The sequence below is a fragment of the Harpia harpyja genome, chromosome 3 (genome assembly GCF_026419915.1).
Source record: "Harpia harpyja isolate bHarHar1 chromosome 3, bHarHar1 primary haplotype, whole genome shotgun sequence".
Taxonomy (NCBI): Eukaryota; Metazoa; Chordata; class Aves; order Accipitriformes; family Accipitridae; genus Harpia; species Harpia harpyja.
The window spans coordinates 56,382,659-56,395,323 of NC_068942.1; the positions used below are offsets into that span (position 1 = coordinate 56,382,659).

The window sequence follows — 12,665 nt, forward strand, 5'->3', positions numbered from 1 at the left end:
AAGGCATTCCTTGAAATGCTGTATGAGGAAATGGTACAGAGGTCCTTGACATACTGTAAAAGGAAGATGTATACATGGGTTACAGGAATCACAGACCAGCCTCTGCAAAGGGGAATAAAGTCAACATCACACCTATATAATGTCTTACCAAGGAGCAGTCATATTCTGCAGAAATGTATTAGCATGTTTTTAATCTGTAATCAAATTGCAAGGTGAGAATTTCCCTCCAGGGAATAGCAGAGGAAAAAACCAAGATACAAACATTAGGGAATGCACAGCAATTGCACTAATACATAACTGTCAGTTACAAGGCATCTTTACCAGAAGGCAGGATGCAAAGTGTTCACATTGATGTTGTTTAATTAGAACAAGTAATGGTTACAATCATTAGAATAATATTATTTTCCACAGGTGCTTGAATGAGTTCCCTGCAGATCCCTCATGGCTGCATCACCTAGGAACCAGGAATAAAAATATAGGCTCTCCAGCTCCAAATGCACAGATTCTTAAAAACACAGTATACCAAATCTTATCCTTCTCTAGTAATGGGACCTGCAGTCCCTAGAGAACATGACTGTGTTTGAGCAAATGTGACAAGGAGTCAATCAATCAAACACAAGAAATACAGCCATAGTCAGGAAAAGAAACCAAGAGAACAGGCCTGGCTGCTTTGTGATTAAAAAACGTGTTCTTTCTTCCTACTGACCCATCTACTTACTCCGCCTTCCACCCAGACCCACACGATGCTGTGACGCAAAGATACATAGACATGCTTATGTTTCTGCTTCTACAGTTTCATTACGTTACAGGACCTGTAGGCACATATCTGTTAGCACAGTAAAAAGGCACCAAACAACTTCAGGTATAACGGAATTGCTGGCAAGCTGGAGAATACAAGCCAGGTGCACAACAGGAACAGAAGTTTTCAAGCTGTCAGAGGCACAGTGAACGTCACTGTACCATACAGGAATTTCTTTCATCTCAGACAAGCAATCAAATGTGATTTCCTGAAAAATCCTTAGAAAGCTATTTCCCAAGTGTTTTGGAAACTGCTCAACAGATGAACGACTGACATTTTCAACTCCCAAACTTGCTGTCTTCGTTGTATGTAAAGTCACTTCTATGCGACACCCAAGGTGTCCCAGTTATGTCACTCAGAATGAGTACTCATCTTTGAGTAAGGTGAACTCAAAATCTTAACATGTAAGATAAAGAAGTAAAGAAAACTGCTACAAGATGTAGCCAGGAGTGAGTCACTAAGGCTAAAGATATTGAAGTGGAAACCAGAGTAATGTTCAAGTTCAGAGGGTCTGGAAAGAAACACAAATTAAGACCAATCTCACTGTCTGCCCTTTCAATTAGATAGGGTTGTTTCATCTGTCATAGGTTGTAGGAAAAAAAAATTGAGTTCAGCTAGCCAAAAAACACTGACAGCAACAGTAAGCCCAGACTGTGCATTACATGAGCCTGCCTGATCTGCACAGAAACAGAGGTCCTTGAGAAAATGGAGCTTTCTATTCATTCCCAAGGAAATGATGATAATCGGGACAAAGCTGGAAAGTGCAGCATAGAAGGAGAAGGGCACCAGGAACAGCATCTGCAAGGGGTGATTTAGTTTCCCATAGTTGGCATAACCACAGCAGGCTTGGTAACGGTGGCATCTTCCTCTTTCCATTGAGAAATGATAGTTTTCAGCTGTGTGTAGAACTGCACTCCCTGGAGGAAAGGAGAGAGACACGGATCGGATGTTTGGCCTTATGAATTCTTCAGGTCTCCACCAGTGGTGTGTCAAACAGTTTTTGCTTTATCTACAGAGGGTTGAGTTTTCCTCTGTGGGAACAATTCCTGTCAGCCTGTTCCTTTTACCAGTTCCCCAAAGATGCTGGTTCTGTGAGAAAGCCTGCTACTTAGTTCTTAACCGTTCTTAAATCTCCTGGAAAAAGACTTGCTTTTTTATATTTAAGGAAAAAAAAAAAAAAAAAGGAATTGGCTACTGTAACATGCATTATGGTGGCTGTGATCACTGGCTGGACTTCAGTTTCCTGGTTGAGATGGCTTCAAAGTCTCCTTACTCATGAGGTCTGATGACCATCTCCCCATTGCCATTTATAATGTGATTTATTACAATTCAACCCAGTAGAGTACTCTGAATCAGTAAGTTACCTGCTTGCCATAGAAATTGGTGTCCCCTCTGAAAGAAGCACGAGAGCCGGTGAAAGAGAACATGGGCAGAGGTACTGGGATTGGAACATTGACACCCACCTAAACCAAAGGAAAGCTGCCATATTAATCACAAGAAATAGCAGATTGCAGAGCTCTTTTCAAAAGTTACCGCATTTTCTTTCCTTAAATCTGAGGCTGGGTACTGTTGGCTGAGTGATTAGTCAGTACAGCTGGATGGCTACGCACTGTAAATGGCGAGTACTAAGAACAACAATTTTAGCTTGCACATACCTGTCCCACGTCTACTAAGTGAGAATATTTCCGAGCTGTGGCTCCATTGGTGGTGAAGATTGCAGTTCCATTTCCATAGGGGTTATTGTTCACCATCTCAATGGCATCATCCAAAGTGTCTGCTTCCAGAACCACTAAGACGGGTCCAAAGATTTCCTCCTTATAGCAAGTCATGTTTGGCTGCCAAGACAAACAGCAGAAAAAACAGCTTGTATATAGGATATAATAAACAGGATATAATAAAAATATCCTCGTAAATAGGATATAATAAACACACATGCTGCTAATGGTCAGGATATTCCTAGGATCACCCATCATACTGCTCTGCCACAGGCCATCCTTCAGTCCTCTTTGCCTTTTCACCATTTCCCATGCCCTGCCATCTATCTCGTCCACTAAAGAGGGTACCACTTTTCATCTCCAGAGCACTTTCTGCTTTTACTGCCTGCCTAACCTCTCTTACAGATTTTTTCTGACCAAGGCTGATTAAGATGGGGATTAATGCAGGGTAGTTTACTTCAGTTCTTGTTGACAAAGTGACTAGAACCTGCTATCCTTTCCAACTCAAGTGTCCAGGATTTATGTCTGATAATTAGCAATGTCTGACACATAAAAAACCACCAGTTGGAGAGTACTTTAATCACTAATAGCTAATACAGCAAAGTACAAAACATTCATTTGACAAGGTGTAAGTTTTACATGCCTTACGATATTATTAACCACTGTATAAGAAAACTAAGAATCACAAAATCTCAGTAAAACTTTTGGTTTTGAATACCTAACAATATTTATGACACATCACAGGAAAGTGAAGTATTTTAAGATGTTTAATGAAAATTAGGCAAGAAAATTCTGAGATAGATTAAAAGCCTGAATTATGTAATAGCATAAAATCAATAAAATCCTAAAATACAAAGTACAATAGCAGAATTATCAAGATTGGTTTGCTATCATGGAATCACTCACCAAAAGGCCCATGAGGAATGAATACTTAAATATTAAGGAAATCATACCAGCTAATTGCATAAACATAAAAGAATGAATTTAGGTATGAAAACTCACATGGATGTGTACCTGCTAAAGAATATTCCCCCATAGTAGTGTCCATCTGTTGCACACCATGCATTATGTTGAGAGGCTGACTCAACGAAGTTGCGAATATGTTCAACAACAAAGATTTTGTACCTTATCCTGTATTATTCTCGTGAAGATTTCCACAAATATTTAGCTTGTGTTTCTGCAAGTACTTAAACTGCAAACTGCAGGAATGTGTAACGGAGGAAGGAAAATTGCAAGTCTGGCTGTTCATCATACTCTTCCTTAGGTATCTGCTGCTGGCCATTACTACAGACGGATGCTCAACGGACATCTAGTTTAACACAGTACGAACTGCCCCTATCTTCTAATTGGCTGCAATCTATTCAAGTTAAGATCATTAACCTCATTCAGAGTATGCTGCACTACTGCAAATTCTTTTATCACCTCCACGACAGCATTACAATGAGCACTTCATTGGAATTGTGCAAGGGAAGGCTGAGCCATTTATGGGCTTTCTAGCTGGTGATTATTGATTACTGACTGATTTGGGTAACCCGTTTTTCAGTTGACCCTGCAATATACACTATCAAGCACTGGTTTTGGTCATCTTACCTTGACATTGGCAAGGATTGTTGGCCCAACAAAATTGCCATTTTCATAGCCCTTCACTTTGATATTACGTCCATCCAGAAGAAGGCTGGCACCTTCTTTTACTCCTTTCTCAATCAGATGGCAAACCCGTTCCTTAGCTTGGGGACTGATTAGAGGCCCTAGATCTGCTCCAGGCTGGTCTCCTGTGAAGAGGCAGAGATGCCAAGTTTTTAACCCTGACAGCTTCCTCTTCACAGGCATCATGGAGACAACTACACTGGCAGAAAAGATCTGAAAATCCTGACGTTTCTGAGACACAGAAACAAAGATTTGAGATGTTAATGAACAGGAGTAATAGCGTGCAACTCTCATAATCAACAAATAAGAGAAGTCATAAGCGTAAGCATAATTTTAGATCACCGGGAAGCCAAAATTCAATAGATTCTTCTCAGAAACGAAACTTTTCCCCTTTGCAGGACTTCACTGAACATAAATGAAAGATAATTCTCCTAGAATTAATAACAGTCTAGCTTTTCCTAAGTACTTTTTTCCATTTTTCCTTTTTATTGCATGCTTACTACAAATTGGTAGGTTGAGTTAAACATAGTACATAACCTCAAAGCTCCAGTTGAAACAAGACCGATCCTGTAAACATTGCATCACAGTCATACTGCCAAGCCTTCCTACATACTCCTAACTCCAAGTCTAGGGCTGTGTTTCCCAGTCCAGACAATCTGCTAGCTCCTACCCCTACACATCAAACCTATGGTGCCAATAGCTCCAAGGGACACACCGCAGTAAGGCAGATACACCAACCTAAAAAGCTACAGTTGTACAGAATTACCTCATAAGAAATTATCACAGTCTGTACCTGCATTTACACGTAGATTTTTGGCTCTCTCCACAAGCTCTGGCAGCCATTTCTGAGCTTCGCCCACTAGAATTGCTGTAGACAGGGCCATGCAGCGTTGGCCAGCTGCTCCAAAAGCAGCTCCAACCAGCTGGTTCAAGGTGTTCTCTTTGTTGGCATCAGGCATCACCACACCATGGTTCTTGGCTCCCTGAAATATAACACATACACAGTCTCCCATTATTAACCACCCCAGCCCACTTCTCTAGCTCTCCGGCAATATATTCATATAGTAGCTATGACTCTGCTACCAACAGGCTGGCAAGAAGGGCAGCCTCATCACTTAACTATCAGTAGCAAAGTCAGCTTCTGCTGCTGAGTAGCGTTAAGTCTCAACATTCACAGGAGACAGAGGCAGTCTATGTGCTGAAGTGTGCTCCATTCAGACGCATTACCATGTTGGCCTGGACTCTCTTGCCATTCCGGGATCCTCTCTCATAGATGTACTCGCCAGCCTGATTAGATCCCACAAAGCTGATTGCTCTGATATCCGGATGGTCACAAATGAAATTCACAGCTTCAAATAGGAAATAATACATTATAACTGTGGTGCACAAATGCTTCCCTCTGTTCCCATCCCCGCAGTGCTAAATTTGTGTATCTTTCTTATTGAAATTCTTGCCTCTGTGTTTCCTACATCTGAGTTCCCCCACTGCCTGTCTATGCATCTCTCCACTAACTTCTCAGGACGTGTACTCCTGCCCCTGTCCCTGGCTCTCTGCCATCTCTTCACGCTTTGGGCATCTCCCAAGGCACCTGAGTGATGCCGAAGTGAAGTTATTGTTGTCTATTTGTATCCTCATGTTCTGAAACTACTTGTATGCTGTAAAAAATATCATGTTAGGAGCTAGAATACTGGCATCCACTGCATATTCAGTGAGGCATTTAATTCTTGATTAGGCCTCCTTGGGAAACCAAGATGATTTATCTACTTACTTCAGTTGGAGCTTAGGTTGCTAAATAGAATTTGAGCACTTACATGCCTTGGGAACTCTGACCCCAGCCCCCAACATTTTGTCCACCGTATCTCCTGAAAAATTTGGTGCAAGATGGCAGAGAATCTTCCAGTCACCTCCCTTCATGTCCATCAAAAGGGCTGAAGCACCTGTCCAAACCTATCTAACAGCAGCAGTATCAGACTCTCCAAACGATACCTCCACTGAACATATACAACACTTACAGACTCCAGCCATCTCCCAAGAAGGGCTATTATTACCTTCATGTTGTCCATGGATGATATTCAGGGTCCCATTGGGGGCACCAGCATCCTGAAACAGCTTGGCAAGGAACATGAGTGCTCCTGGTACACGCTCAGATGGTTTCATCAAGAAGGTGTTTCCACAAACCATAGCCATGGGGAACATCCAAAGAGGAATCATGGCTGGGAAATTGAATGGTGCAATTCCAGCACACACGCCCAGAGGCAGACGGTAGGTATAAGTGTCCATGTCTTTAGTGATGGAGGGCATGGTCTCTCCCAGTATGAGGGATGTCACACTGCAAGCATGTTCAACCACCTCTGCAGCAGAAAGGGCAATATGCCATTGGATGATCTGTTAACAGTTAGTCCCCGAACTCCCTTCTCACCACTGCCTTGACCCAAGTCTTTCTTCCAGCCTCTTTTCCCATAACTTAAAACTCATTGTGCTCCAGAAAATCCCTTTGCTCTGCCAAGCACTGTGAGCTCATTGTGAATGGATTCTCTCTTGAGTGCATTGTATGTCACTGTGATAGGACCACAGACACAACAGCCCCAGTAAAAGAAGCACAGGTATAGTATTATTGTACCTTAGACATCTGAGCACAAGCAAGAAGTTCTTATCCCTTTACAGCAGTTTGTAGTCACTCCTAGGAAAAGGAAGAATCTAACAACTTGGAAGTGATTTAAGAAAACTCTATGTAAGGGAACTTTCCAGGTCAGAATTACAATTGCCCCCTTTCTTTCAGTAGGAGGCTATGAAGGGAGCTACATGTACAGAGTCCCAGAGCAATCAGTTGCTCAGGAGACCTCCTCCCTTCCTATGGATTCTTAAAGCCCCTTTTTTAACAGGAGGAGCCAGCAGCTTACGGAGGCCTCGGAACACATCTCCCTCAGCATCAGCCAGGGTCTTCCCTTGCTCAAAGGTGATGAGTTTTGAAATTTCTTTCTGAAAATGGAAAACATGAAGTTTATGAACATTAGAAAAGTACCTGCCCATGAAATAGGGTGCAGGGATAAGACAGTTTAACAGAGAGTTGAACATCACAATGAACAGACTGGGCAGGACATGCAAAAGCCTACACTGACTGATGTGCTTCTTGTAGACAAGAAGCCAATAAGCCACACCAGTGACATTTTAGAAAAAACAACTGTGGGTTGGCTTGTGCTTTACAGCTTTCAGGTGTCACACCACAGACACACCAAAAAAGCAATCAGGGAAATCCAAAGACATAGTAACATACTTCTCCCACTTGTCTTTATCAACTGGCACATTCTCCATCAAGGCTGAAAGTTCCTCTTGTGGTCTTTTGGTAAAGGGGCAAATGCAGAATAATATTGCCTAAGAAGCACTGCCTCTCTGTCCCCATTTGATGGAGAGTGCTTTGCTACACCTCTCAACGACAGTGTCTCAGTTGGCTCCTCAATCATGGCAACAACACCTCATCAAGAACTCTGTAAACACCAAGTCTCTCAATTTAATTCCTAAAGTCAATTGCAATGCATTCAGCAACAGCCATCACACACAGCCGTGGTGTCTCACCAGATTGTCTTTGATGAGTTGTTGATAACGCAGGAAGATTTGCTGGCGACTCAAAACAGATGTTTCTGACCAGTTCCAAAAAGCCTTTTTGCAAGAAGCCATAGCTGCCTCCATCTCACTGGCCGTGGCTTTTGGTACACGGCCAACCACTTCATTTGTGGCCTGAAGGAAAAAACAAACCGCATTAAAACTCATCTCTACCTGTCCCTGCCAACCATTCAATGCTCCACGCCACACACCTAATATCCTTGTTCTACAAGGAGCTGTACTTCTGAGGGGAGAACCCAAAAGAAACTCCTTCCTTGGTGCATACAAAAGGCCTGGGCTACAACTGGAATAGTTCTGAAAACCTCCACTCCACACATCTCCAATTAGGCACCCAGAAAGCTGCAAATGCAGTGCTGATTTCCAAGTTGGAGTTGAAGTGACTTGTCTATCTTGAAGCTTATACAGAGTATAAGGCAAAGGTTTCTGTGGACTGTGGTCTTTTTCCTCTGCATCATCTTGGCTCATTTGCTGTCCCTCTTGCACACTAAATGAGGCAAGGTTCCTCTGGAAAAAGCAGTGTATGACTATGCAATTGGCACTGATGTTAGTTTACCTAGACCACTAGGTCAAAGTAAGATTCTTACAAGCAACCTTAGTTCTACAGTATCTTAAATTTAAAAGCTTGTCTTTGCCAGTTTAATCTCCTTCTAATGCACTCTTAAAAATTAAGTCTGCTTTGACATGACAAAAACATCAGGTACATCACTAAGAGAGAAATACTCAAAACAAGAGAAAGAAAATTAAACAAGAATGTTGGTCACTGCATAGAGACCAAATGAGCTTCATTAACATGGCTTGCTGCTCCAATCACTTCCACAAAGCAAATCAAAATAGGGCTTTACATAGATATGTTTTAGAAACTGCTGTCCAGATGCTTACTGGGGGGTCAGAATTCTGAGTGCAACCTCATTTCCATTTGTCTTTGGCAGAGGACTCAGACAAGTACAAGTGCTACTAATCTAAGATTATTTTGCACTGCACAGCATCCAGCCTCTAAATTCACTGTGAATGTTGTCGCTCACAGATAGAAGCTCTCTGAAAGGAGAGGAGCTTCAGCTGTCAGGACTTTTTACCGTGGTCTGAGAGTGAAATTAGTCTCTGTCAGGACTTCACATTCAGCTGGCATCAAATTACACCCGGCTGATTTCACACACAGGGTGAAAGAAACCCTTCAGAAATCTGACATACTGATCACAGAGCCTTTCTATGACCAAAAAAAATGTAAGCCAAGTTTAAGCTTCCTTTCCGGAGATCAGGGTTTTACTACACAGGGGAGATAAAGGAGGTCATCACTTTGCTAAGACTGACATTTCATGTGAAAAGAAAATCGAGAAGCAATTACACAGTGCTAAATCCATCTTAAGCTCCAAGTCTAAACCTTTCTCAAGAAATTTATGTACTTTCCCCTTTTACCAAATGCTTGAACAGAGGCACAGATCCTTGCTGCACAGTGATTGCTAATATATAAGCTGAGACCATTTCACTTACCGGGTTGTGGATATCAATCCATTCAGTAGTTTTGGACTCAACAAACTTCCCATCAATGAAGAGTTTGGTTGTTGGCTGCAGAGGACAAAACATTGGACAGTGAGTGATCTTTGACTCAAGGTGCCTAAATACCAGTGTGCCTTATTACATGCAAGCCTTCATCATTTACTGCTACGCTGCCCACTAGAGAGTCTAGATCCAGTATTTACAGCAAGACCCAGCTAACTGCTTAGGCTGAAATGTGTCATGCTCTCTGCCCCATTTTTCTCTCACTTTACACCAAAATTCTTTCTAAAAGCAGTTATAGAAAAAATACATTGCTATGTTTATGTTCAGAACTATTTCAATTTACTTAATCACCCAACGTTTACTAAGTTAGAAAACTGAAAAACCACAATTCATAAATATTCAGAAGAAAGAGTTAAGAATTCACCTTGTGAGAATTCCATGTACCCAGTGCACACTGTGCTGTGCTTCCTTTCCATCAAGCCACTAAGTAGGTTCATCTCTCCAGCTCATAGCTACAGGCATAAAATTGGACTTTCCCCACTCCCCACGTGGTCCTGCAACTAAGAGCAAGGAACCTGCATCTGCTGAGTTCACAATGACTGTCCTGGCAGGCAGCACAGAAGACAGAACTTTCCAACTCAGATGCAGAAGAGAGAAAAAGAAAGTTTGGAATAAGGAGTTCAGGTAAACGTAGGGCAGAAGGAAAGAAGGTAGAAGGTACCAGAGGCAGAAGCTGTAACTAGCACTGAATAGGCAACAAAACTGTATCATGCAGAAAAACAGATTGGGACTGTATAAATTAAGAAACCAGAAACTAGGAGTTGATATTGGGAGGTAAGGAGAGAACTAGGAGAAAGCAAGAACCAGTTAATCATGCCACAAAACAGTGGCTTGAGGTGAACAGATAAGAGGAAGGGGAAATGGATCTGCTGGGTGAAGAATAGAAATGGGACGGATCAAGAGAACTGGGATATAAACCCAAACATATCAGGATCTCTGTGAAGAAATTAGGATGTGGAATTAGGAGAGGGAGATGAGGATTGGGATGCTATCCAAGGTGTAATGAAGGGAAAGAGATCAGAGGAAGAATCAGGAATATAAATGGTGTTGGCTGGACAAGTAATGACAGTGAAAAGTGGAGAAGAGTGAAAAAAAGTGAACAGCAATAAGAGTTGCAGCAAGCTGAGAAAGCTTGGAGATGAGAAAGCTAGGATGAGAAGTGTGAAGTAAGACTGTTAATGGATAAGCAAGACCTAGTGATTTGGGAGATAATACCAGAAGTGAATCAAAAATAAAAAGTTGCAAATGATTGTGTAGCTGGAACTACTCTTGGGAAAGAGAGGCAGAAGTCTGTGCCTATGAAAACACAATCCCCTCTAGAACCTGGAAGGAAGCGCAGGAACTTGACTGAGTTTCCTGACTGTCAGAAATGGTCTTCTAGTGCTGGTCTAAAGAATGACAACCTCCTACTGCTATCAGTCACTCCACTGGCCCAAGTGCCACGTATCTGCACTGGACCTACAAGCCCCAGTGCTTTATGACCCATGTGGACTTCAGTGCAATGGAATTCATGCTTTTTTCAAATTGCTGAAAAGGGGTATCTAGACGATTGCACAGACAAAGAAAAAATATTTCAAGCAAGCCAGGAAATGCTGAATTAAGATTGATTGCACTTTTTCTGTAAGATCACCACCTTTTATCTGTGGAGAATGAGCCTGCTGTGGGAACAAAGACTGTAGTAAAGCAGACTATTTGGAGAATCATGATTTAGCTGTTTAGAACTTTGAAAGTGTACAGCCATGGATACCAGAAGAAAAAAGGTGCTATAACAGCAAAGTTGTTTGATAATACCCAAAGAAAGTCAGATCCTCTCTCTGCCATAAACAGATGATATGAGGCCAGTCCACACAGCTTGAAACAATCTTTTTTCACACATTATCACTAGTCATATATTCTATATTCGTTTTTGCTGATCTTACTGAAGAGATATTACACATGGTAAAAGAAATCTAAAAATTGGAAAAAAAATTGGCTGGTGTACATGTAGCACAATGCGTGCTACATAAGGAACACGGAGAAAACTAATCAGGACGTGATTAACTGAACTAACATATCGCCCTTGGGTGTACCTGCTGAGCCAGGCAGGGCTCGCTACAAGAAGTAACGTGAGGTGAGGTGATTCCCGGAGCGGAGGGAGCTGCCTAACCGGGCACTTCGTAGCTCCGGAGTCAAACAAGTCTGACATTGAACTTTTTTTCCTTAACCCCCGTTGAGCACGGGGGCCCTCCGTGCCCCGTGCACGGGCAGCCCCAAACGTTTGCTCCAGAAATACCAACCCGGAGCCACGGGAGGGGAGGGGAGCTGAGCTGGCAGAAACGACCTTACAAGAGCAGACCCGAGGTAAGTCTTCCGCCGGCTGCCGAGGGCAGCGGCGGCGTCCGGCCCTTTCCCGCACCCTCCCCCCGCCCGCGGCCTCTCCTCAGCTCGGGCGGGGCCGCCTCCCAGGCCCCGCGGCCTGCCCCGCCCGCCGGCTCCGCTCCGCGGGACGGGCACTCACCACCGAAGAGGAGGAGGAGAAGGCGGCGGCTGAGGCAATCCAGGGGGCACCGGCTCTCCGCGACAGCTGGACGGGAGGGAAAGCACAGACCAGCCCGGTTCCTCAGGGCTCCCGACCGCCCCGGCCCCCCCCCGCGGGTACGGCTAGCGCCCACCGACCCCTCACCGCGGCGCCATCCGCTACTCCCCGCTCGGGACCGCCCCACCCACGGGGCCCCGCGGCCAGCTGGGCCGCGATCCCCCCCGCCCGCCGCCCGCGCCGCGGCGCGCGGCGCCCGCCCCCCCCGAGCCGCGGGATCCGCTGCGGGGCCGGGGGCCGCCGCCTCACCCTCAGCGCCACGCGCCGCCGCCCGCCCCAGGCGCCGCGCGCCACCGCCGCCATCCCGGCCGATGGCCGCTGCACCGCGGCCCCCGCCGGTCCCCCTTCGCCCCCGCCCCCGTACGCCTATTGGCCTCCCGCGCACCGGCCTCGCCCGCTCCGCGCCCCCCTCCGGCGGGGCCCTCGCGGCCCGCAGCCAATCGCCGCCAGGAAGCCCGGCGGCCCCGCCCACCACCTCCACCGCCCCCCGCTCCGCGCCGTGGATTGGCCGCGAGACCTAAGCCGCCCACTGACCGTCAGAGCCCAGATTGGCCGAGCGCCGCCCCGCGGCGACGCCTCCTGGCGGTGGCGGCGAGGGCGACACGTGGGCTTCGGGGGGTGGTTTGTTTTTCCTGTCCCGCTCGGGCTGGGTCACGTGCCGGGGAGGGGGTGTCCCGCGAGCAGCGGCGACGTGTCACGTGGGGTGGGCAAGATGGCGGCTCCCGCGGACGGTAGGGCGAGAGGGCCGGGC

General features: G+C 45.2%; 2 protein-coding genes across 6 annotated transcripts in view; one reads left to right on the forward strand and one right to left on the reverse strand.

The window, feature by feature from the left end:
- Window positions 1-174: 174 nt before the first annotated feature.
- Window positions 175-12,261, reverse strand: ALDH6A1 (aldehyde dehydrogenase 6 family member A1). Of its 3 annotated transcripts, none has more exons than XM_052782683.1 (12): window positions 12,164-12,261; window positions 11,840-11,902; window positions 9,271-9,345; window positions 7,735-7,896; window positions 7,062-7,140; window positions 6,210-6,512; window positions 5,389-5,510; window positions 4,955-5,144; window positions 4,105-4,286; window positions 2,455-2,634; window positions 2,164-2,262; window positions 175-1,716 (listed from the first exon to the last, which is right to left on the reverse strand). In XM_052782683.1, the coding sequence occupies exons 1-12, from the start codon at window positions 12,215-12,217 to the stop codon at window positions 1,612-1,614; spliced, it is 1,614 nt and encodes a 537-aa protein (XP_052638643.1). In that variant the 5' UTR covers window positions 12,218-12,261; the 3' UTR covers window positions 175-1,611. The 3 variants fall into 3 exon arrangements, with proteins under 3 accessions (XP_052638643.1, XP_052638642.1, XP_052638644.1); XM_052782682.1 differs by having other exon boundaries at window positions 11,837-11,902; XM_052782684.1 differs by lacking the exon at window positions 11,840-11,902 and having other exon boundaries at window positions 12,164-12,242.
- Window positions 12,262-12,525: 264 nt separating this feature from the next.
- LIN52 (lin-52 DREAM MuvB core complex component) overlaps window positions 12,526-12,665 on the forward strand; it is a 73,362-nt gene continuing 73,222 nt past the window's right edge. Inside the window, exon 1 of one of the 3 annotated variants that reach the window (XM_052782716.1) lies at window positions 12,526-12,645. In XM_052782716.1, coding sequence (XP_052638676.1) covers window positions 12,627-12,645 — 19 coding nt within the window. In that variant the 5' untranslated portion in view covers window positions 12,526-12,626. The remainder of the gene's footprint in view (window positions 12,646-12,665) is intronic. The other 2 variants (XM_052782715.1, XM_052782714.1) reach the window with 2 other exon arrangements.